This window comes from Giraffa tippelskirchi, chromosome 6, assembly GCF_054371585.1.
Source record: "Giraffa tippelskirchi isolate mGirTip1 chromosome 6, T2T-mGirTip1v1.2.pri, whole genome shotgun sequence".
NCBI lineage: Eukaryota > Metazoa > Chordata > Mammalia > Artiodactyla > Giraffidae > Giraffa > Giraffa tippelskirchi.
Window position 1 is genome coordinate 67,805,502 of NC_137280.1, and position 24,058 is coordinate 67,829,559.

The 24,058-nt window shown below is 35.4% G+C and overlaps 1 protein-coding gene across 10 annotated transcripts in view; it reads left to right on the plus strand.

Annotated features, from left to right (window-relative positions):
* Positions 1 to 24,058, plus strand: part of EFR3A (EFR3 homolog A) — a 77,800-nt gene that overhangs the window by 48,033 nt on the left and 5,709 nt on the right. For 2 of the 10 annotated variants that reach the window (XR_014056964.1, XR_014056960.1), the window contains exons 11-24: positions 56 to 170; positions 916 to 967; positions 2,300 to 2,472; positions 3,014 to 3,089; positions 4,309 to 4,470; positions 5,127 to 5,258; positions 6,376 to 6,443; positions 7,403 to 7,530; positions 14,487 to 14,578; positions 15,166 to 15,335; positions 18,417 to 18,648; positions 19,337 to 19,385; positions 22,337 to 22,440; positions 22,959 to 23,008. Coding sequence is in view for 3 of the 10 variants with exons in the window: in XM_081501152.1 (XP_081357278.1) it covers positions 56 to 170; positions 916 to 967; positions 2,300 to 2,472; positions 3,014 to 3,089; positions 4,309 to 4,470; positions 5,127 to 5,258; positions 6,376 to 6,443; positions 7,403 to 7,530; positions 8,524 to 8,574; positions 14,487 to 14,578; positions 19,337 to 19,385; positions 22,337 to 22,440; positions 22,959 to 23,008 (1,252 nt within the window). In the remaining 7 variants the exon portion in view is untranslated. Of the gene's footprint in view, positions 1 to 55; positions 171 to 915; positions 968 to 2,299; positions 2,473 to 3,013; positions 3,090 to 4,308; positions 4,471 to 5,126; positions 5,259 to 6,375; positions 6,444 to 7,402; positions 7,531 to 8,523; positions 8,575 to 14,486; positions 14,579 to 15,165; positions 15,336 to 18,416; positions 18,649 to 19,336; positions 19,386 to 22,336; positions 22,441 to 22,958; positions 23,009 to 24,058 lie in introns of all 10 variants that reach the window. The other 8 variants (XR_014056963.1, XR_014056959.1, XR_014056962.1 and 5 more) reach the window with 5 other exon arrangements.

Here is a 24,058-nt window from a genome sequence, read left to right on the forward strand (position 1 = left end):
AAATAAAGTTTTCAATTTGAAAAATGCATCTTAAATTTATCTTAATATTTTATAGGATTTTTTGGAAGTAACCTACCAGATTATCAGAGGTCAGAAATCATGATGTTCATTATGGGGAAAGTACCTGTTTTTGGAACATCTACACATACTTTGGATATCAGTCAATTAGGGTATGTTTTTGTGGTTGTCCTGTGTTCTCAAACTGAAAATGTCTCAAACTGTAAAGTTGAATACTCCAGGCCAGAATACTGGAGTGGATAGCCATTCCCTTCTCCAGGGGATCTTCCCAACCCAGGCAGAGATTAAACCCAGGTCTCCCACATTACAGGCAGATTCTTTACCAGCTGCGCCACCAGGGAAGCCCTAATTTGATTTTACAACATGCTAAAGCTTTAGTTTGTAAATAATTTAATAAGGAAATGATAGTCTTATTTAAGATATTTATTTGTTTGACCATTAATAACACTTTTTTCATTTGTTCTTTTTTGAAAGAATTATTTATATAAGAATTATTTAGGCACATTCTTGCCTTGTTATTAATATATATTACATAGATTATATTTGTCAATTATATTTGCATTAGATATAGTCTCCTGTTTATAGTATCTTTTAATTATTCTGGATCTTCTGTTGTGATTTCATACAATTGACTTTTTATGTCATTAAATGCGTAGGTCTGTTTCCTTTGCGAACCAACAGCTTTTTAATTTTGTTTGAATTTGATTTTTTTTGCATATAACCCTGTAACTCATATGAAGTTTACTTTAAAATATAAAATGAGCCATGACTTTAGCTAGTATGAAAGCAAAATCTGTTTGGCTAATATGACTAGAGTTTTAAAATCAAAAATAATAATTTAAGTAAATAAGGTTAATTACTTTTAATAAGAGAATGCCACCATTTTGTGTATTTTAGGGATTTGGGAACCAGGCGGATTCAAATAATGTTGCTACGATCTTTGCTTATGGTAAGGAATTTAAGACAGATAAAGAACACCCTTAACCTTAAATTATTAAAGAGGTTGAAAGAATAGCTTCATATTATCAGCTTCTTTTTCTTATAAGATACTATTTATGGTAAGTTTTCTTTCTGTGGTTTATATACTGCACTTGAATGTACATGAATTTTGCTTTTACTGTTTGTTCCTCACTTTCCCATCATCTTATTTGGTTTTCATAATGATAAAAGATACAGAAGGCAGAAAGCATTACCATTTTATAGAAGAAGATTCCTGGGCCCAGCTATAGCCAGATTTCTCAGTTCTTGCTATATGTATTTTGCTTTTTTATTTGTATCTTGTTTAAGAGCTCTTTGCCTGTTCTGATGATATAAACACATTTGTTTATATCTTTTTACAAAAGGTTTACACTTTGGCTTCCCACATCTAGAACTTTGATCTGAAGTTTATCTATTTTTGTATGTGGTATAAAATATAGATATGTTTTTAGTTTTTTTAGGTAAGTAGTAATTGTCCCACCAATTTCTACTCACTTATAAAATCACCTTTGTGCTATAATGAATGCCCAGATATAAATGGTAGATGTTCCATATATGCTTGTAATCCTGAGTATAAATAGAGATTACCCACCTTAAATTTCATTTGGTCCTAAGCTTTTTTTATTAAATAAATTCCCTGAGCAAATAGCCTTGTCTCTAATCCTAATTGTACTATGTACTACATAGTCAACTGAATGAATGTGTGCTATGGTTAACTGTTTAATGGCATTTAAGTATAGGCTGATTAAAAGCTCCAACTTTAGAGATAGGAATACACTCAGAAATGTCACATCAAATAATGAAAACAGCTTGCCAAAATGAAAATGCATTCCTATTAAACTGAACTGCTTAATTTAAAATAAAATAATTATTTGCCAGTTTAAAATTTTCAGATCTTGCCTGTGTTATTTGTTACCTAATCTCCTTATATCCATTTAGTACTGACTTCCTGCCCCATATATTCTTAACCTCTCTGAGCCTCGGTTTTCTTTTACAAAACGGGGAAGCAGTAGTAATTCCTAGCCTCACAGGAACATGATAATGATGAAGTTAGTACACATATAGTGCTTAGAATCATGGTTGGCATATGGTAAATGTGTGCTAATAGTGATTTTATTAACTTTATGAATGATATTTTTGTAAAATCCTCATCTCACAAACTTTCTTTCAGTTTTTCCTTCAGACTTATGTTTATACTTCCTGTTTTCCCTAAGCTTATGATTCTTAGAAAACAACTTGAGAGTTTTACCAAAGAAGGACTCATGACAAAGGTTTTTTGTTTGTTTTTCTTCCCTATAATCAGGTAACTTCTGGATACAAAGCAAAGACAATAGTTACTGCACTGCCAGGGTCTTTTCTTGATCCTTTACTATCACCGTCCCTCATGGAAGACTATGAACTGAGACAGTTAGTCTTGGAAGTAATGCATAATCTCATGGATCGCCATGACAACAGGGCAAAGCTTCGAGGGATCAGGTATGTGCTGTTTGAAAATAGGCTTAATGATGCAACTTTCAGATTTCTACATTAATGCATTTAAGTATAGTATTGATTGTTTTGGGTTTTTTTACCCTTTTAAAGTGTATAACTCAATGATTTTCAGTATATTCACAGGTATAGAACTGTCACCATTACCATTATGCAGTATTGTACTTTTTTTCATCTAGGATTTTTAGGTTTTATTAATCCAGAATTTTATTTAATTTGTATAACAATTACTAATATATTTTAAGATAGTAAATGTTAAAGGTCTTTTAATGTACTTTCAGAGATCTCATCTACTGGTAATCATTAGTTACATAAATTTTATTTTGGTTTTGCCTCAAGGATTACTTTGTGCAATTTTACTTAATTAAACTTGGTTATTCAGTAGAATCATTACATATAAGCTTATTTAAAATACTCATTGAAATGGGTGGTAAATAGTTCAGACTTCTAAGTATCACTATGATTTGTCATATAAGATATGATATAATAACTGTCGTTCCTTAAAAAATGATGCATTGGTTCTCTCTAGAATAATACCAGATGTGGCTGACCTAAAAATAAAAAGAGAAAAAATTTGTAGACAAGACACAAGTTTCATGAAAAAGGTAAGATTATCTTCTGAAAAATAATGCATGACTTAAGTTATAGCCATTTGAATTCTCAGGTAGGTTTGTATTGATCTATATATAACCTTGAAATGAAGGGGAATCTATTAGAAGAGCATACATGGTTCTGTATCTGTAGCCAGAAAACTCCCACTTACTAATACTGAACCACAGACCTAAACAGGCTTAACCAGTCAGGTACTGGCACAGCTGGAGGGGCCTCTCTTACCTATATGGGTCCATGTGCATGTTAAATAGATTACAGAGCAAAATGCATAACCTTACAGATGGACTGGCTTCAGAAGACTGTGCTGTTGTGGCCTGTGACCCTGGCCACACATTACAATCACCTGGGGAGCTTTGTGCTTTTAAAAACACTGATGCTCGCACTTCCCCACTGATGAGTTAAATCATATCAGGGGTGGGCAGTGGGGCATAGTGGAGAGGAAGTGTGGTGGTCATTCAGTTTCCCAATTGTAACTTACAGTTTTGTGTTGAGAACCAGTGTAACATGTTGAGTTAATTACCACGTGGTACTTTGAAATGGGAAAAACTCTTCTATTTCTGTTTGTTGTCACTTGACAATTGAACTTGTACTCTAGAATGCTTTAGACTACAGGCTTTTCTGTTCTTGACTAACATGTTAGATCAGTTTGGTTTAGAGGGAAACCTCTTACAGTCCCGGGGGTGTGTCTTTGACCTCTCCTTGCGGGTTGGCTTTAAACGTGCCTCTGTCACTTCAGACCAAAGTGTGGCAGAGCCTGGAGATGCTCTTCCCCAGACAGCTCCTAACCCACCTCCCAGGAGGTTGTTCCTCAGGCAAGAAAACCTGAGTTCATTTCCCCTCAGCCAGGTGTTTCTTATCATTGCCAAGGCTCCCATAATTCTGCCATTCATTTCAGTTTTTCTCAAATCTATCTATAATTTGCTTGTCTTTTCAAATTATTACTAAAGACATTTTCATTGTTTGCACCAGAACTATTTCTGACTTGCTGTTTTTAATTAATTTTGTCTTCACCTCCAATGTTAGTGTGTAGTTATATATCGATACATTTATTGATGTTAATAATTGGAATACAGTTTGACCCTCCGATTATCAGTGTAAATCTCTCCCATGTTATGTGATAAGATACTTTGTGAGCGGTTATGTAGCCTGTGGAATCCGCCCTGCTACATTTTAAGCGAGACTGTATTTTTTCTGTATCATTTCCCTTTTCAGAATGGGCAGCAGCTATATCGGCACATATATTTGGGCTGTAAAGAAGACGACAATGTTCAGAAAAACTATGAGCTACTTTATACTTCTCTTGCTCTTATAACTATTGAATTGGCCAATGAAGAAGTAGTTATTGATCTCATACGATTAGCCATTGCTTTACAGGTATGCTTTCATAGCCTTTCGTTGATAAAAGCATTTTTTTACGAATTAGACACCATCTTTAAAGAATTATCATCTTTATTCGGGGACATGAATTTTTTAAGTGAGTTGTCTAGTTTTAAATCTGAAACACTCCAAAACTATGATCACATTCATTTATTCTTTTTACAAGTGTTGAGTAAGTATTGACCATGTGCTAAATATTGTTCAAGGCCATAGGATTACCATGATGAGAAAGACAGCATGGTCCCTGCACCCATCCTTTCAGTGGGAAGATAGTCATTAAGTAATAAGAATTGCATAGATGGAGTTGTTTAGTTAGAGTTTAAATATTATGTAATAATAAAACTGTGTGCAATGAGAATACATGCATTTATTTTTATATATCTGATATACATTTCAGCAGCCCTTGAGTCCCCCCACCTTTAGGAAAGGCTTTCCTGAAGAAGACCTGTTTGAATTGAGTTTTAAGTCTCTTATATATGGGTATTTATTCTCCTTTTAAAACTTTTTTTTTTTTAAAGAAAGCTTCTTCTAAGGTGACATTTTTTGTTAGCATTCCAACCTGCCTGCAGTTTTTTTAAGTATAATCATAGGGAAAACGCTAATAGAGCATGAGACCTTGATCTGTCAGTGTTTGTTTGTTTGTTTAATTAAAGGACAGTGCAATTATCAATGAAGATAATTTGCCAATGTTCCATCGTTGTGGAATCATGGCTCTGGTTGCTGCATACCTCAACTTTGTAAGTCAGATGATAGCTGTTCCTGCGTTTTGCCAGCATGTTAGCAAGGTAATATATTTAGATAAGTCCTTGCGTTTGAACTGCATGAGAATGGCAGATTTTCTACCAGTGATAATTATTTTTAATTTGATGATTATGTATCAAATTATTAAGATAATGCTATGTTTATATTTTCTTTGATGCCTGTTGTTGTATTAGAATTTTTCTGTGTAATGGTTGAGCAGGAAATACAGTTTTATACTCTACTACTTCATGCAATTTCTTATACAGTTGTTTTCCTTTTAAAACATTATGAATCTTAGTATCTCATATTTCTTTAATTATACTGTTTTTATTGTCATTATGTTTTAAACCAATCTCCTTGAGTTAGATCTCAAAAGTTAAGTAAATAATACACCTCTCAGAGATTTGTCCTGTGTCATTTAACTGTATTTAGCTTTTTCAGCAGTAACTCATTAAATAGTTAATGCATGGTTTAGCATACATTTCAGAGCCCCTGACTTACTTGCAGAAAAAGTCCACTGTAATTTTTATTCTTTAAAGACATCTTTCAGGAAGAACCTTATTTTTATGAAATTGGAATTATATCTCTCAGTCCTTCCTAAAATGTAGGGGTTTTTTAGTACATTCTAAGAAATAAAACTCATTCATTCATTAAACAAATGTTTGAGTGACTATTTGACATCTGCCATTAAAGAGCCAAATTCTATGAAAGCAGGGTTCCCCTTTAGGTGGCTCCCAAGTGAGTGGGGGAGCTAGACTTCAGAAGAGCGCTGAGACCACAAGCATGCGCAGCAGAAGGTCCCGTGGAGGAGGGGCACAGCGAGGGCCTGCTGCCTGTGGAGGCGTTTCCCACACAGGGTGTTTGAGAAAGTACAGGTTCTAATTGCCTCTATAGGAGGTTTGATCAGATGTGATGTATCATCTTTTTTCACAGCTTGTATTATTTTATCACTGTGATTTTGTTACCTGCTGAGTTCATAAGTGTGAAAACAAAACAAACTCTTCATTTGGGTTCTAAACTGTAGCTTAAATTCCAAAATAAATTGATGGTATTTCTTATAAATGTTTAGTTTTTGTTTTTAGTTTTCCAAGTTTGTGTGGCACCATCCTGAAGAGTGAGGCTTTTGATTTTTACCTTATTTTGTTTTTGGATATTTTTCAGGTTATTGAAATTCGAACTATGGAAGCCCCTTATTTTCTACCAGAGCATATTTTCAGAGATAAGTGCATGTATGTTAATGCTTTACATTTCAAGGAAGGGGCATTGACTTGAGAAACCAGTAAATGATGATAGAAAAGGAGTGAATTATTGTTAGAATAATTTTCTGATGTTTTATAATCCTCATTGTTTTATGTTTCTGTCACTTAACTCATCTAACTTGTTTCTCTTGTTATAAAAGTTCTTGTACATTATAAATGTAGACTCTTACACACATGGACTCAGTCTTTGATGAAAAAAATTTTAGCTTACCTCCTTTTAAACATGAAGATGCAACTCTTAAATATAGCATGTTCTGATATATAGATGAACACTCCTTTAAGAGGCTATAATGTCTTGTTCAAGACTTTCAATAACAGATAACAATATTAATAAAACTATGGGAAAAAGAATGTTTTCCGAAAATCGATGGTTATATCCTGAATTTTTTTCTTGCTGTCCAAACAAAAAAATATATATATGAAAAACACTTCATTCAAACTTTTGGACTCTAAAAGCAGTTTAATATTGAAAGCATCAGCATACTATAATACCAAGCAGTTTGCAAGGAAAGTGAAGCTGTATGTCTTGGACAAGAGCTTCCTGTCACTTAGTTGGCTAGTGTATTCTTGATTAATAGTCAGTGAGCTTCATTTTTATTTTCCTCTCGCAGTAGATTTTTAATTAGCATGCTGGTTAAAGCTGAATTTAGTCCTTTTCATCATTTAATGTGTGAATACCAGCAGGATAAGATAAGGCTGACTTCACCCTTGGAACGTTACTGGGGAAGAATAACAGCAGAACGCTTCCTAGCTGGGTCCACAATCCATATGTTTTTAAAGAGCTCAAATTAGTCACCTAAAATATACTGATTTTCCTATGACTAATCACAGTTTAAGCTGTATTTATATTTAGACCTTGATCTAGAATGTTTATACGTTAACTTATTTTAAATAATACTAAATGACTTTTGTTTTGATCAACTTGACAGGCTTCCAAAATCTTTAGAGAAGCATGACAAAAATTTGTACTTTTTGACCAACAAGATTGCAGAGTCCCTAGGTGGCAGTGGCTATAGTGTTGAGAGATTATCAGTCCCATACGTACCACAAGTGACAGGTAAGAGGGGGGTGATTAAAACTCTTACTCTATCGAATATGTGTCAGCAATTTTTCTGCTAGTTCAGTTAGCAATGAAAATTCATTCTGTTTGTGTACTTACTATATCACAGCTGTTTCAGATGCTTAAGAAAGTTTACTTCTATTTTAAAATTTTGTTCGTGAAAACCTTTAGTAAAAGACACATACATGATTTTATCATGAGCAAATTGAATCCTCAAGTGATGATTATTATACTGCATGTATTATTATACTGAATAATTCTGTTAACAGAGAAGCAAAGTAAGATCTTTGCTCTTTAAGCAATATTGTGTTTAACTTCAGGAAAGTGGTAAAAATTGTTTAGTTAGTAATTTGTGACTGTTGAGCTTAATGAGTTAGGTTATTTTTGTCATTTGAAAGAGTAGAGACTGTTGCTATGTAAAGAAACCTGCAAACTTTTTAAGTTAAGAATATGTTTTCCTCTGTGTATAATATTTTTCCTTTTGTTCTTTTCATTGCCTAGATAATTGTTGTGTTTCAAAGCAAAACTGCATCATATCTTGCATTCACTTTTTACTTTGAAAACGAAAATCAAAGATTTTTATCATAGGACACCTTCATTTTCTTTTGATGACTGTATAAATATTAAATTTGTTAGAAAAACTAGTTATTCCTTCAGGGATACATCTGTTCTATAAGAGAACTATTTGATTTCATTTAGGTAGTTTTCCAGATTAATCACTAGAAGTAGCACAATCTTTGGAAATAACTCTTTTTTATAATATGGATCCAAAATATGTACATTTATTACAGATAGTTGTTCATAATAGTCTGAGATGTTAATGAAAGCTTTTGTGTTTTCTTTTAAATTCAATAGTATAGAAAATTCTGTTCCTCAGGAGTTCCTTGGGAAAATAAAAGTGCTAAGAATAAAACATTAGTAGAGCTTTGTAATTTAAAGGAATTTTTAAATAGGTTTTTAAAATATTTCATTCTTATAATTTGGATTTAGCTCTCTTTCCTTCAGGCAAAAAACCTCATAAACCCAGGCACAAGTGCAAAGGTAAATCCAGTGTCAGTTGGCCTGCCCTTTCCCTCCCCCATCCTTTAGGAAAATAGTTTAGTACAACTGCCTTCTAGAAAATGAAGACAGTGGCCTGTGTATTTCATGTAGTTGTAAATTCAGTTATCATTTTGCTCTACCTTCCCCATAGCTGTAGTTTACTTTCCATCCCTTGTTATTTCCTTCTACCCTGTTCCTTTAACTCTGAACAGTTCTTAACGAAAATTATGGTACTTTTTTTTTAACAAATGGTTTGTATTTCCCATTTCTTCCCACCCCTGAAAAGGATGTATTCTCTTTTTTAATGCCTATCACTGACTAGAAGAATTCTGAGCATTTCCACGTATACTTAGTTATGTAACTGCACAGAAATCCCTCTGTATGAATAAGGTTTTTCTGATTTATAATGATTTTGGCAGTTTAGAACCAGTCTGTGGCATGTGTGTCCTGCCTTAATGCAGAGAGAGTCAGAAGACATAGTGAGACTTTGTGGGATAATCAATCGGTTATTAAATTTTCCTTCTGCTGTATAACCATCAGATATTCATTTTTTTAAAAAATAAGGGATTTAAGATTTAAGATATCTTTCTTCTTAAATGAAAAATGTTAAATACTTAGGTTGTTGTATATCATGCATGTATACCCTTCATCATCAAAATAGTAGCTGCCATTTATTATGTACTGAGTGTTTGCCAGTCACAGTGATCATCACTCTGTATTCGTGTTCTCAGCTAATCTGAGAATGTAGTTTGGTGAGGAGAGTAGCATTAATTTTGTTTACAAATGAGGATAGTAAAGCTGAAATTAAATAATTTGTTTAAGCCACTAGAATTAACTGCCTTGCCTGTTCAGTTAGGTGCTTAATAAATTGATTTTGCCAACTGTTTGCTCAAAGATTGTTCAGTCATCCATATTGATCCAGATTTATTTTTTCATGTATTCCACAAACCTTTACCAAGTATCTACTATATCAAGCACTCTTCTGACTTTTGGGGTAGAAAGCTGTTAAGATTCAGTCCCTATCCTCAAGGATTAAAGTTTGGTGGAGAAGACAGACAAACAGTTGAAATATAATGGTAACTGGTTCTAAAGAAAGAAAAATGGTATGCCTATATCTTACTGAACAGTTAGTGACTGGCATAAAGTAAGTGATCAATAAATGTTAGCTAATTATTGCAAATCAACCTAGAATTTGAGTTAACAGTGTATGTCTTAAGTGTGTGTTACATGCTCCTCTATGAAGGGGTGCAGTATTTAATGAGTATTTATGGTGTGGCAGCTGCTGTGCAAACAGAAGCAAGAATGAGCAAGATAGGTAGAGGTTCTTGCTTTCACAAAGCATACCAGTCTTTCCTAACGGGATTCCTCATCTGGACCAAGAAACACAGAAGATGACTTTCAATGACATTTTTCTCAGTTCTCCCAAGATGGCACACCAGCAATTCTATTCTAGATGCATAGGAAAGAAGTTAATTCATTATACAGTTTGTCTAACGAGACAATTAACTAGACGATTGCAGTATGCCTTAAAGGCTATCATCAGAGAGGTTTGGGGTCCTCAGGCAGCACCTAGGAAAGTCTTTTGTCCAGGTTTTGTGAAACAGGGGTGTTTCCCAGAAGGAAAAAAAACCCTAAGCTGAGTGTGAAGTAGGTGTTAGGCAAGTGAACTGTTTCATGCCAAAGTAACAGCAAGTGTGGAAGAATGGAGGCAGGCAAAAAGATGATTTTTCAAGAAATTACTATAAAGTTAGTCTACTTTGGAGTGACTTGGAAGAGTAGGGTTGGGAGTTGTAAAACCAGGTTAAATAGTTTGAACTGTTCTGAAAGCAATGGGGAGTCATTAAATGATTTTAAATAGGGAATGGCTTGATGAGAATTGTATAGAACCTAAAAAACCAGTGTCACTATAAATGAACATCCATTAGCTCTAGATGGAATTTTGTGTTTTTCTATAGAACCAAAAAAGTCTATCTGTATAAGTAGTATCAGCGTTAAAATGAAATTTTGTATAAGTAAATTACCTCTGAAATTTCATTTTGCCTCAGTTAGCTTTTTAATTGAATTGGAGCAGCATAGTAGCCCTAATTACATTTCATGATTTATTATATACCGTTAAGTAAGTTCTCTTACCTTTTTCTATACAACCATAGACAATCACATTGAGTAATTTAATATAGTTCTGTGTTATACTTATGTTCAGACTGTTTCTCTATTCTTCAGCTGTCTGGATGCAGTTCCACACATTATACACAGACACTCCAGGTGGCAGCAGAATATCACTGAAGGAAGTGAGGCCTCACTGTCTCCAAGTATTGCTTCTAAAACCCAGGTTGCAATTAAAAGCAGAAAGAAGAAACAGTGGTTACCATAGCAAACAGCCGATTAGAGGAAGTGGAGAGGGAAGTGGGATGGGAAAACGGAAGGGGCATAGAAAGTAGCATCTGGGACTACCCCAGACCAGCCTGAGGAAGAGGAGCAAGAGTCTGCCCGAGGGGTGCACACACGAGGTGCTGAGACGCTTAGAGGCAGTTCTTGAGCCTGCAGGACAGGGCCGTCCACAGGGGTTGCAGTGATGTTGCATCTCAGCTGACCTTGAAGGGCAGGTCAGGAGCAGACGTGGACGGCCCATGAAAACAGGGGCATTATCTGTTGCTGAGAGCTTACTCATGTGTAGATGTGCACGATACTTAGTTGTGTCTGGGCTTTTTCTATCACCTTCAAGCAGGTTGCTCTATTGATGAAAGAACTTTCTGAGAATAGAGTGTTAGAGTTTCCCAGTGACTTTCATTTTCTTCCTTTGAAAAATTCCTTGTCTGTCTTAAATCTCTGCCCCTATATGTCCCTCCCGTTCTGACTCATTTTTGCCACTCAGTGATCCCTCTCCTGCCTCTGTACTTCTTTCCTTTTTATTTTTATTTTAAGCTTCAATTTGTCTCTTCTCTGCAACCCATCAGGTTTCAGAGATTGACCTATCTTGTTTGGATTTTTTTGAGAAGCAGGCTGTTATTTAGTCCTCATTTTGAGTTCTGGTAAAGCCTTGAAAATTGAAAAGCAAGTCAGCAGTGATGACCGTACTGTTTTGTAACAGTTTCATTGATGTTGATTTTTATGTTTGGTGGTTTATATTAACACATACGATCATGAGGAAAAATTAGAAAAAGTACAGTGTCTCAGTTACCTCAGTAATAGCATATGCAGGAGATAAGATATTTTCAACCTGAAAACTGTAGTGAAACAATATGTAATAACTTGTCACAAACAATATGTAATAACTTGTCACAAATGGGTATGTATTCATTCTGTATCTCCAGCCTTTATACAGCAGAATCTGAGTAACTGCTAGATGATAGATGCAAAACACAGTCTGCCACTGAATTCTTGTGCAGTTGAGGAGATAAGACATTGATTTACATGTTGGTAGTTCAAGGCCCAGTCAGTGACTTACGGGTGATAATTATTGAAGAGTGATAAGAAATGATCAATCATAACCGATAGGAAATTTCTGTAACTAGAAGAAAGACAAGTAAGTAAAAACAATTAAGTAAGATTTAAAGGATGCGATGTAGTGTGTAAGTAGAGCATGAAAGATAAAAGTCTCTGTGGTCCGGGGGACATAAGAAAGGGCAGGTAACAGGTGTTTCCAGTAGGAGTTTCTGTTTGTAGAAAGGCATGTGAGGCAGATGCTCAGAGACTGGAGAATAGATGCATTTGCCTTAATACATCAGGGAACAACCGATGTTCCTATTTGTAGGATCTGACTGGAGAATGCAGAATGCCTTTTTACTTCCTCAGGCAGTGGGTAGAATTGCTTGGAGGAATGATGTGGTTAGTGTTTAAGAAACTTATAAGAAGTTTCTTATAAGGGAAAATTCTCAAAAGGTCTGTTATCAGGATGGGGTTGGGTCAGTGGTTGTCAACTGTGAGTGATGTTTCCCACTCTAGGAACCATTTGCCAACCCTAGAGACATTCTTGGTTATCGCCAGTGGGGCAGGCCTACTGGTATCTAGCAGGTAGAAATTAGGGATGCTGCTTAATATTCTGCAATACACAGAATAGCTCCCAAGGCAAGAATTATCTGGCCCAAAATGCCAGTAGTGCCAAGGTTAAGAACCCTGGCTAAGTTGTGCTGTGAGAATAGACAGACACAGGTTCTTAAAACAGTACTGTTCTTTAAAACAGTAAAGACTTATTCGTTGCTCCAACTAACCGTGCATAACTTCATATCCTCTATGGTCTGGAGTCTAAGCTGATGAAATAGCCACAGTCTAGAACGTTGCTCACTCTTCATTGGCCTGAACTAGTTACAGAGTCCCTCCTAACCACAGAGGCCAGGAATTGCAATCCTTCTGTATCCCAGAAAGAGAGTAAATTGCCATATTTGATTAACACCATTAATTTACTGCCATGGAAGCCACCTTGGAGTAGAGGAGTAGTCAGTAAGAAAGAAAACCAATGTTTTTCTTAGGCCATGCCACACAGCTTTGGGGATCTTAATTCCCCAACCAGGGAGCAAGCCCATGCCCAGAGCACAGAGTCTTAACCACTGGACCACCAGAAAGTCCCAAGAAACCAATTTCTTTAAGTTTGCTTCTTTTAGTTCATTCTTCACCCCTCAGAAGAATAAAATCAGTACAGTTGACCCTTGAACAACACTGGTTTGAACTGCATAGTTCCACTTACATGCAGATATTTTTCAATAAATATGTACCACTGTATTATGTGGTCTCCAGTTGGTTGAATCTGCAGATGCAGAACCATGGATCTGGAGGGCCAGTTAAAGTTGTAATGCAGATTTTTGACTGCAGAGGAGTCAGTGCCCCGAACTCCCAGGTTGTTCAGTGAGGTGAAGTTGCTCAGTCGTGTCCTACTCTTTGCAACTCCATGGACTGTAGCCTACCAGGCTCCTCCGTCCGTGGCATTTTCCTGGCAGGAATACTGGAGTGGGTTGCCATTTCCTTCGGTCAACTGGATGTACAAAATGAAATTAGAAAGGTAGTGTTGCCAGATTATGATGTGACTGTGCTGTTAGGCTGATTCTAGACCTGAGCTCCCTAGCTGTTATTGGGAACCTTACAGGTGTGTCTGAATCCTGATCTCCTTAGTTCTTCAGGTAGCTGGGTCTGGTGTTGGGCAGTCAGCTTACAGTGCAGGCAGCCTCTTCCATTGAGCTCTGTGTGCCTTACATGTACTATAATTTTATGTATGCTTCTATGTGCAAAATCTTGGGAAGCTCAGCATTAGTCAGTAGGCTGGATTTGTTTTAAAATTATAAGTTAGTCTGAAAAAGATTTGTTTTAGAAGCAGCTCTACTGGCAGTATAAGAGGGAGTGCTATATTAGACCAGTTCAGAAGCCATCCTCAAATCTACATAAGAAAAGATAAAGACTTCTGAAGGATGGCTCTCTTGAAAAATAAATATGACAGTGTGGAGATAAGGCTTTCTTAGAAATGTTAAAGTTGAGTTTAGAACATGGTTTTTTTTTTAATTAATTTATTTTTTTATTGAAGGATAATTGCTTTACAGAATTTTGTTGTTTTCTGTCAAACCTGAACATGATAGTTCGTGTTGAATAGAATTGATTAATACAGAATTGGAAAATTTGAACTGGAGATGGAGCTGAGGGTAGGGAGGGCCAGCTGTGAGGTTCTGTGCTGAGTGTGGGCTCCGCAGGTGTCAGCGCCCCTACCTCCACGTCGTTCAGGGGCCAACTATGTGGAACTGAGTCCACCTGTCGATTTTATTTCTTAAATCTGTTCAAGTCTGAGAGCACACTGCTTTATATATTTAGTAAAAGCAAAAAAAGACAAACTCAATTTTCTGAAATTTTTTGAAATCTGAAATAACTGGAATTTATACATGATATACCATTTCTAACTAGAAAATAATGGGGTTTTTTTTTTTTAATTGTAGATGAAGATCGACTTTCTAGAAGGAAGAGTATTGTGGATACTGTATCCATTCAGGTGGATATTTTACCCAACAGCATTCCTTCTGATGATGTGGTAAGTTGCTGAAAGTTTATGACCAAGTACTGTCTTAAGATAGACATCAGTCAATTTAAAAGAGTTTTTTGCCCCTCTGCACTTTTAGGAGCAAATACAACTCTGAATTATTCCTAAATAAACAAAATTGTTAGTAGACATTAATTTGATTTAGCCTTGAACTTGTAATTTACAACTTATTTTACTGAATTCATTTCAGATACTTAGAAAGGTACATAAATTTAATATTAAGTGTTATGGTATCACTGCATTTCACATTGTAGTAAAAGAAACCATAGAACTAGGCTTTTTTAATAAGTAAGAACTTATACAAGGCCTGTTGTTAAATAAATAGGCCCTCTAATCCTATTTATTTTAAAAGATTTATGAAACATAAGTTGTGAGAATAAATGAGATTATACACATGTGAAGCCAAATACCCACTACTTTTAGAAAGTTTCAAAATTTCACCTATGAGAATTTTTTAAATCATTTTGGATAGTAAATATAACAAATTTAATGTAGGTTAAGCTGTATTAATGACCTGTGTACTCTTGAAGGAGTTATTTGAATATCATAGATTTAATGTTCTCCTCCTGTTTCAATAGAGCACAAGAGTTTACCCTCCTGAGTTATAGGAAGAAAAAGCAGCCAGTATTCTCTAGGACTTATCCACACAAATCAGCAGAGAATTTTTTGATAGTCAAGTAAAAGTGCCAATGTGCCAGCATGTCAAGTCAGCTTCCTCCTTGTGGTTTATCCATTGTTTGCTTCCTAGGTATTTCATTATTTCTCTTGGTACAATATAAATGATTAAAAGAATATCCATATAAGAAAAGGGGAAGGAAATTGTCTGAATTTATGCTTTCTCAGCCTCCTCTCTCCCTCCTGCTTCCAATCCCTGTCAGTTAATTTGTCTGCAGGAATTAAAACTATTTGGTGGCCAAGGTACAGCCAATTAATTTATATCTTTCAAGCTTTTTAACTCCCTCTTATGTAGAATTAATCAGTTTTATCAAGAAAGTACCTTCAGAGCATTGGAGTAATTTGAATAAGCTGTTAGTGTTCATTTTGGAACCTGGGGCCTTAAGGTTGGTTTAAAGTTTTCTTAGCAATTTTAGACTCAAGAAAAATCATTCTTCCCTAAATTTCGCCTCTCCAAAGCCATTTTAATTTTTACACTCATTATTAGCAAGGAGGAGCCTTGCTAACTCTATCTTGAATGATTATGAATTTGCTGCTAATACCTTTTGAGGGAAGAAATTCATCCAAAGCGTTAGTTTATATGTGTCAAGAGTTCAGTCTGTTTTATTGACTGTAATTTTTCCCTTTGCCTTTTGTTAACCATTTTTATTTCTCCTAAAAATACATATATAGCACTTTAAACCGTTGTAGAGAATCAGTTTATTTTGATAAAATGAACTGAAAAGACATTTACATGAAGGCTTAGTATAGGAGGAAGATTCTTGAGCTTGAATTTTACATTAAAAGTTCATTAATACATTTGTTAAATTATTAAAGATCCTTTTCTTTTATCTTTGCTCTAACTGTAAATCCTAAGTTGAATATACCTCACCCTGAGTATTTGAAAAAATTAAGTACAGTTTTTAGTTGAGCACATTGGAGTTTCAAACTCATTTACCGTTATGGTATCTAATTTTGTGTATTAAGAATGGTTGTTCAGATACCAGAAGACAGAATAACAGTACCTTCTAGGCTAAAACCAAGTAATTTCATTGTGTGGACAGGAGAGATTTTCATCAGTTAGGTATTCACCAGTTAATGGTGTAACAAAATATCAAACTGAGAATATGTATATTTGCTAACAGTGAATCAAATTAAAGACTCATGTGAAAAATCATTATTTCATCAAAATTATGTGAAATTGTATATACATAATCCCATATAGTCCTCAGATATATTTGATACCTGCTTTTAGAGCTTGTAACTTTTTTAAATTGTTGTTGTTTAGATGGAGATCATAGCAAAACTTTTGTTTTTCCCTAGATCTAGCCCAGCTTATTACTAATCTATTAAAATACCTAGTCCATTTGCGGTATGTCAATTCTGACATTTACAATTCAAGTTTTAGCCCACTCTGAATCCTTAGTGAACTTCTCCTGAAAATTGCCCTATATATATATAAAGATACCTAAATTAAATTATTCAAGAAGATAAATGGCTAAAATATAATAGAGGCATCTCTGCTTCCTGAAATTAAACGATCAGCTGGACTAATAGAATACACAGGCATGACTCTCTGATATCTGGTGCTCGCTGAGCCCCATCAGCATGACTGATACGCATAATGAATATAAGTAAAACCTGAAATCGTGACTCAGTTCTTCTCTCAAAAAGATAATAGTCAGTGCTTGATTATTTGGGGGAATGGACAGGAAGTTATACGTGTTAAATTTGGAGTACGAATTAAATTTTTTATACAAAATTAAGTCATTGGTCGGCTGAGAAGGATTGTCACTTTTTCTAGGACAAATAGCAGGTCTTTTATACATACATTACATACTCCTGCCTTTTCCCCAAGTACAGCTGAAGGAACCTGTATGTGTGTTAACAAAACAAGAAGACACGTGTCAGTGAAAGTGACATGACAGCTAGTCTGGTTGGAAAAAGGTGAATAGCAAATTTTACACAGGCTCAAGGGTGTTGTACAGTATAAGCGAGAGTTACGGGTCATACCTGAGGCCAAAGTCATAAAGAGTAAAGGAATGTTGAAACTCCTCCAAGAGCCTGCCTTTGCACCATTTCCCAATAACTGCAGCACAACCAGTGTTTTCTATAGACTTGGAACAGACTGGTTTGCTTGAGCACCAAATGAAGTAGGTGGCTTGTATTTAGCAGCTACTTTGTATGAAAATGGACTTCCCTGGTGGCTCAGAGGTTAAAGCGTCTGCCTCCAATGTGGGAGACCTGGGTTCGATCCCTGGGTCGGGAAGATGCCCTGGAGAAGGAAATGGCAAACCACTCCAGTATTCTTGCCTGGAGAATCCCATGGATGAAGGAGCCTGGTAGGCTACAGTCCACGGGGTCGCAAAGAGTCGGACACGACTGAGCGACTTCCCTTTCCCTTTCCCTTTCCCTTGTATGAAAAATATGAATCGTTTAACATTAGTATAAAGAAATTCCTCTTTTTTTAAAAAAAAGAAAATTCACAAAAGGCAAGAGGGGGAGACAGGATTGAAGCCAAGTTATGGAACATTTCATCCCCAGGCCGAGGGCTTCACGTATACTCCGATAGGAAATGGCACCACGTTGTAAGTTGGGCAGTGTCATTGTCAGAGCTGGGCTCTCGTAAAAAGAATCTCAAGTGTGACTAAGCTACACTGGAAAGAAGAGACTGGAGGTAGAGAGGCCAGAGAGGAGACACCTGTGGTAGGTTGCACTGAGGGTGAAGAGGGTCTGGGGTAGCCAGGCTGGAGATGAGGGAGAGGACAGGGGAGCAGGAGTTACCTCTCTTAGAGGCAGGATGGAGAGGACCAGCAAGGGACTTAACGGGACTCAGAGGAAGGAGGTAAAAACAGGAGGGAGACCGAGTGACTTGAGAGGTTTCCATGCTGAGGAATGCATCATCATTCTCTAAGGAAAACAAATAGAGAAGAGTCATTAGATAAAGTCCTTTAGCTTTTCACTTACCCAGAATTGAACAGGTAATAAGTAAAAGTTCTGTGTAACAAGGATCCTGGCCTTCTGGCTTCTCCTGTGTTTTTTCTCCTGTGCTCTATCTCAAAAGTCTGAAACTCTTAACCAGTTGTAAGAACAACTTTAAAGTGCTAGATTGCTTCTAGGTACAAATAATTGACCAGCCAGAGCCTAATTTTGTATATCTGCTCCAAATATCTAGAACAGAGCAACTGAAGATTTCCAAGTTTAATCTGACTGCAACTAGAAATATGAACCTTCAGTACAAAAACTGAGGTAGTAGAACTCTTGCTGCTTGATTTCCAACTAAAGCCTTTGTATTACAGAGAAGCTAAGGTGCAAAGCATGAAGTCTTTTGTTTTCATTAGTCTTTCTGCCTTAGACTTAGCAAAAAGAAGCTCATGAGCTAAAATTAGGGATGACCAGAGTCCAAGGCAAGTACTCATATATCATTTCTTAACTTTTATTGAAATACTATAGTAACTGGATATATTATTCCTGCTGAAAATGTGTTAGTGCTACAAAAAATATTCCTGACTTTTTATATAGCATAAACGTGTCTCAAAGCAGGAAAGATTTGAAAACTTCAAGTTAAAGGGTGTTTTCTGGAGAATCAGACTTGGTGGTTGACCTTAAAAGATCCAGAATATGATTATTTTAAGATGTTAGTTAACTGTACTCATTGAACACTTCCCAAAGTAGTGATTCTTGCTTTTAAACCATTCAGAGTTTTTTATTATTTCAGTTTTGATTTGTAAACATATATGTGGTACCAAAATTGTAGAGAGTATAGAATACTTAATTCTCATTTATCACACAGCTGAAGCTACAATTATACATAATCTCTGCCTTGAATATTAGTTGGTTGCCTTAAAGGGTGCTAGTTCTGCCAGCCCAGCATCAATATGTAAACTTGTTTGGGGAACCACTGTGGTAGTCTGTTGTTAAAACCAATGAAAATGTGATGATTATTTGATACTATGGAGTATAATCATGAATCCAGCCAACACAAAGAAGAGAAAATATTTGTAAAAGGTCTTAGATGACTTGTAACTAGGTGAGGGTGTCATTTATATTGACCTTTCTTAACCCTTTATTTTCCTTAAAATCACTTTTCTCTAGGTTAGTAACACTGAAGAAATCACCTTTGAAGCACTGAAGAAAGCAATTGGTAAGATTTTTGCTTGTTAACTTTCCTAGTATTTTACTAGCTTATCTTTATCTCAGTACTTGTTTAGATGCCAGAATTACCAGAGGCAACAGGGCAAATGTATATACTGTTGATTTCTCTATAAATACAGTATCAGTTTATTAGCTTACATTCTTTAGGTTTTTGTGACTGTCCTGTCTTGTCCTGGATAATTATCTTCCTTTGTATAGACTGACTTTTCTAGAACTATGAAAGTATCACTGTGTATTTGAATGTCACCCTTATTTGGTGGTGGTGGCCAGCATTCAGGCTGCATGAATTTGTAAGAAGCAGTCAATGTATTTCCTTTTGTAGGAGATGGGCAGATGAAAATTCTGAGCATTATATAGAGTCATTTTTAGTAGGCATATAACAGTGTAATTAGAGGTGTATTTCTAATGGGGTGGGAGAAAGGAGCTGGCAGAAATTGTCAGTAGGCATTATCACATACATTCTTGCTATTTCATCAGTGAGAACACTGAGGCAGAGAAATTAACAACTTTCCTGAGATCACATAGCTAGTAAATACCAGAGCTAAATCTCATACCCATGTCTGACTGACTCTAATCTTTCCACTTATCTTTGCATAAAATAATACTCTTGATTTTTCTCCTTTGGCCTTTCTGGAAATAAATTTTACCTCATATAATTTACCTCTTTTAAAATTTTTTGAATGATTCCTTCAATTAAGTATTAATATAAATTCCTGGTGGCTAATGATGCTCTGATCTGAATTAATTTCTAATTGGTAAAGCAATAGAGCATGGAAATTGACTTTCGCTATAGAGAGTGGAAATTGGCTCTTGATTTTAAGAAAGAATAAGAGCATCATTATCAGGGGACATGAAACACTCTGGTACCCATCATACATGAAATAAAATCTGACCTTTTTCAGCTTAATCCTTCAGAGGATCTTTTTTCTTATTGTAATATGATAACAGATTTGTCAAAATAAAATTAATTGAATTTACTCAGCAATTTTTGAACACCTATTATGTACAAGATACTTTGAGACATTTAAACATTGATAAGGCATGTTGAGGAATTTACAGTTTGGCAGTGTTGTCAGAGTATCTTTGGTCCCCTGGAGTCCCAGGGGAGACTCTTTCTAGAGATCCTCAAGTCCAAAAGTATTTTCTGCATAATGCTAGAACCTAGTTTGTTTCTCTACTGCATGTACTAACATGATTGAAGGCAGTGGCCTCAAACTGTTCTGGTGGTCATCGCATTCTTTGATGCTACACACTCCCAGTTATTTAGAGGATCTCCAGAAATCAGTGGAGCAGCATTCCAGATGACCATTGCACGATGTTACGGAATCATGCATGAGTAGAACTCTATTCAAAGTGTAAAACAGACCAATAGATGTTAATATTACCAATTGTAAAAAGTTCATTAATAAAGTTTCAGATTCCATATTGCAACTAACTTTTAAGAAACTACCACTTGTCATATTTTATTGTAGAAGAAATAGCTACGATTCTGTGAAAAGGCTATTGAATTATTCTTTCCCAATCTATCAGTACATGCTTGTGTGAGTTTAGTTTTTTCTTTATATACTTCAACCAAAATAACATATTGCAATACATTGAATGTTTGCAGATAGAATCCAGCTGCCTTCTATTAAGTCAGACATTAAAGGGATTTGCAAAAATATAAAACAGTGCCATTCTCTTCACTAAATTTTCACTTTAGAAAATATGGTTACTTTTTCATTAAACAAATGTTTATGTTAACGTATGGTGGTTTGAGTTTTTGATGAATTTAATGAATATTTTTAAAGTCTCATTTTTATATTATAAAACAGAAAATATCAAGTGATGTAACACATAAAGGAGTCTTAAAACCAGAAAGCTTGAGAACTGCTGGACAGATTTGCCGCCTGCAGGCCAAATTTGGGTGGAAGCATTATTTTCAGAAATTGAATTTGAATAAAGACCAGAGATACATGCTCAGCTTGTTCAAGTCTGTTTTTCTTACTGCTTTTACGGACCTAATTTAAAACATTTATGTCTCCTGCCTAGCCTCTGGCACATTTAAGCTTGTGACCCTGGGCCAGTGAACGCTAGAGATGTGATCGTAATTCTGTATTACATTCATTCAGAAGAAGTACATAAATTCTACAGCTTTGTTAGCCTGACATAATTTCAGAGGGGAAAAAAAAAACCTATTTCCTTTCTACATGCTACTTCCTCTTTTTTTAAACTAGCTAATTGTTACCTACAGTTTGTGTACCTGAAGAGCAGCTTTGTTTTAAGAACCTTGAACAGAGTGTATTTTGCCTTATAAAATTGTTGACTTACTGGGTTATTAAGGTAGACCGTCAATAACTAAACTATTAATTAGCCTTCTTTCAAATTGTTAAGCAAATAGACACAGTTATTATATCAGTAGTATCAAAAAGACAGACCACTTATTGTTTTATTATCTTTGACCAGACCACACATCATTTTAAGATAAAAACAATCCCTTTTCAAATTGTGGAAGATGAATGGAAAAGACTAAACCAATATGGTTCCACTTGACCATATATATATTTCAGTCATGCCATTCACTGTCAGATTTAGCAAACTTTTTATTTACTACGTCATATGTGCAAGGGCATGATTATAAATAAAATAATCATCCTTTAGGAAAGGCCTTGAAGTTGCTTGACTTGTAGGAAGTTGTGCTTCTGCTTTTTTTGGTAAGAGAGGCAAAGATAGTCTATGAAAAAGGGTTTTGTGCGGTGTAATTTTGAAGTTTTGTGTGTGTGCTTTCTGGCCTCAACTAAGACATTTCAGGGGTATTTCACATTTTGCTTTTTTCCCTAAACAAGTAGTCCTGTAAATTACCCTTATTTTTTATGTCTAGATCATTTGCTCTTAGGGTCATTGGCAATGTTCTGTGAAATTCTATATTCCTTTTAATGGTTTTTTTAAACATTTATATAGATACCAGTGGAATGGAAGAACAGGAAAAGGAAAAGAGGCGTCTAGTGATAGAGAAATTCCAGAAAGCACCTTTTGAAGAAATAGCAGCACAGTGTGAATCCAAAGTAAGTGAACACATAGTGAAGGCAGTGGGGATGGAGTTTGATTTTTGTTGAAGCTTTTTGTGGTAATTGATGGGTAGATTCTAAGCTTTAGGCAAATCAATAGAACCCACAAGGTAGTGGATTGGATAGGGACCAAAAACTGAAGATGTAGCTATGAAGCCTTAAATAATTTCTTTGTGCGGTATAAGCTGATTGAAATGGCAGATCCCAAATTAAATGTTAATGATTTTTGTTGCTTTGAAATTTTTTTTGCCGTGGTTTTCAATGATTTTGCTTGTAGGTATTTTGTTCTATGTGTATATCAATTTGTTTTTACCAGTGAGACTAGGAAAGGAATGAAGAGAAACTTTACATTAAATTTAATGTATGAGACAGATAAAACCAAAACAGTAAACATTCTGTACCATCAGCTTAACAGTTACAGTTATGCTTTGTCCTTTAAATTACTTGTATTTTTACATATGAATATTGCGAAAGTAATAGATCCATTCTTAACATTTGTTTTTTCTCCTTTGTAGGCAAATTTGCTTCATGATAGACTTGCTCAAATATTGGAACTCACCATACGGTAAGGGTTTTGGTACCTCAAGATGAATAAAACAACAAATAGAAACTATTAGACCCCTATAAATTTCTAGCTTTTAAGTAATTCTGCTTTTCATTTAGAGTAAACACAAGATCACATAGATATCTTTGTCTTAGTAGTTTTTCTGTTTACTGGAAAGTCTGATACCATTTCTTAAAGTTTTTCTAGCTTTCCTTTTTAGATCACTTAATTCCTTTAAAATGGTTCTATAAAGACAGGGCTTCCTTGATGGTTCAGTCGGTAAAGACTCCACCTGCAATGCAGGAGACCTGGGTTCAGTCCCTGGGTTGGAAAGATCCCCTGGAGAGAAAGAAATGGCAACCTACTCCAGTATTCTTGCCTTGAAAATCACATGGACAGAGGAGCTTGGCAGGCTCTAATCCATGGGTCGCAGAGTTGAACACGACTTAGCAACTAAACCACCTTATGGACAGTTGAGTAATTGGAAGACTCTTTTTCTAGTGATATGTTTAACAAAATATTTTCTCGGATTTAATCATTTTGACCTACAAAAACTACTGTTTTGTATGGTTCAATCTCATCGTTCTTCTAGGGCCATAACAATTCTGCCTCTGCTGATGGCTCTCTTGAATTATCAAACATCAGTTGAATTTTCCTAGGTTATGTCTGTTTGAGTCCTGTTGTTAGTTATAGTTTGCCCTCCATATCCACGGGTTCTGCATATTCAAATTCAACCAACAGTGGTCAAAAATATTTGGGGGAAAATAAATCCCAGAAAGTTCCAAAAAGCAAAACTTGAATTTGCTGCATGCTGACAACTACTTACATTGTATTAGATATTATAAATAATCTAGATATGATGTAAACTATAAGGGAAGATACGTTGTGTAGGTCCCATGCCAGTACTGTTCCATTTTATATAAGGGACTTGAGCACCCAAGGATTTTGCTATCTGTGGGTGTTCCTGGAACCAAACTCCTGTGTGCACCATTGAGTGATTGTATTTTATGCTCTGCAAACAGAAGGTATCTAACATTGGTTATTCTTCGTTTGTTGTTAAGTAATGAAGCA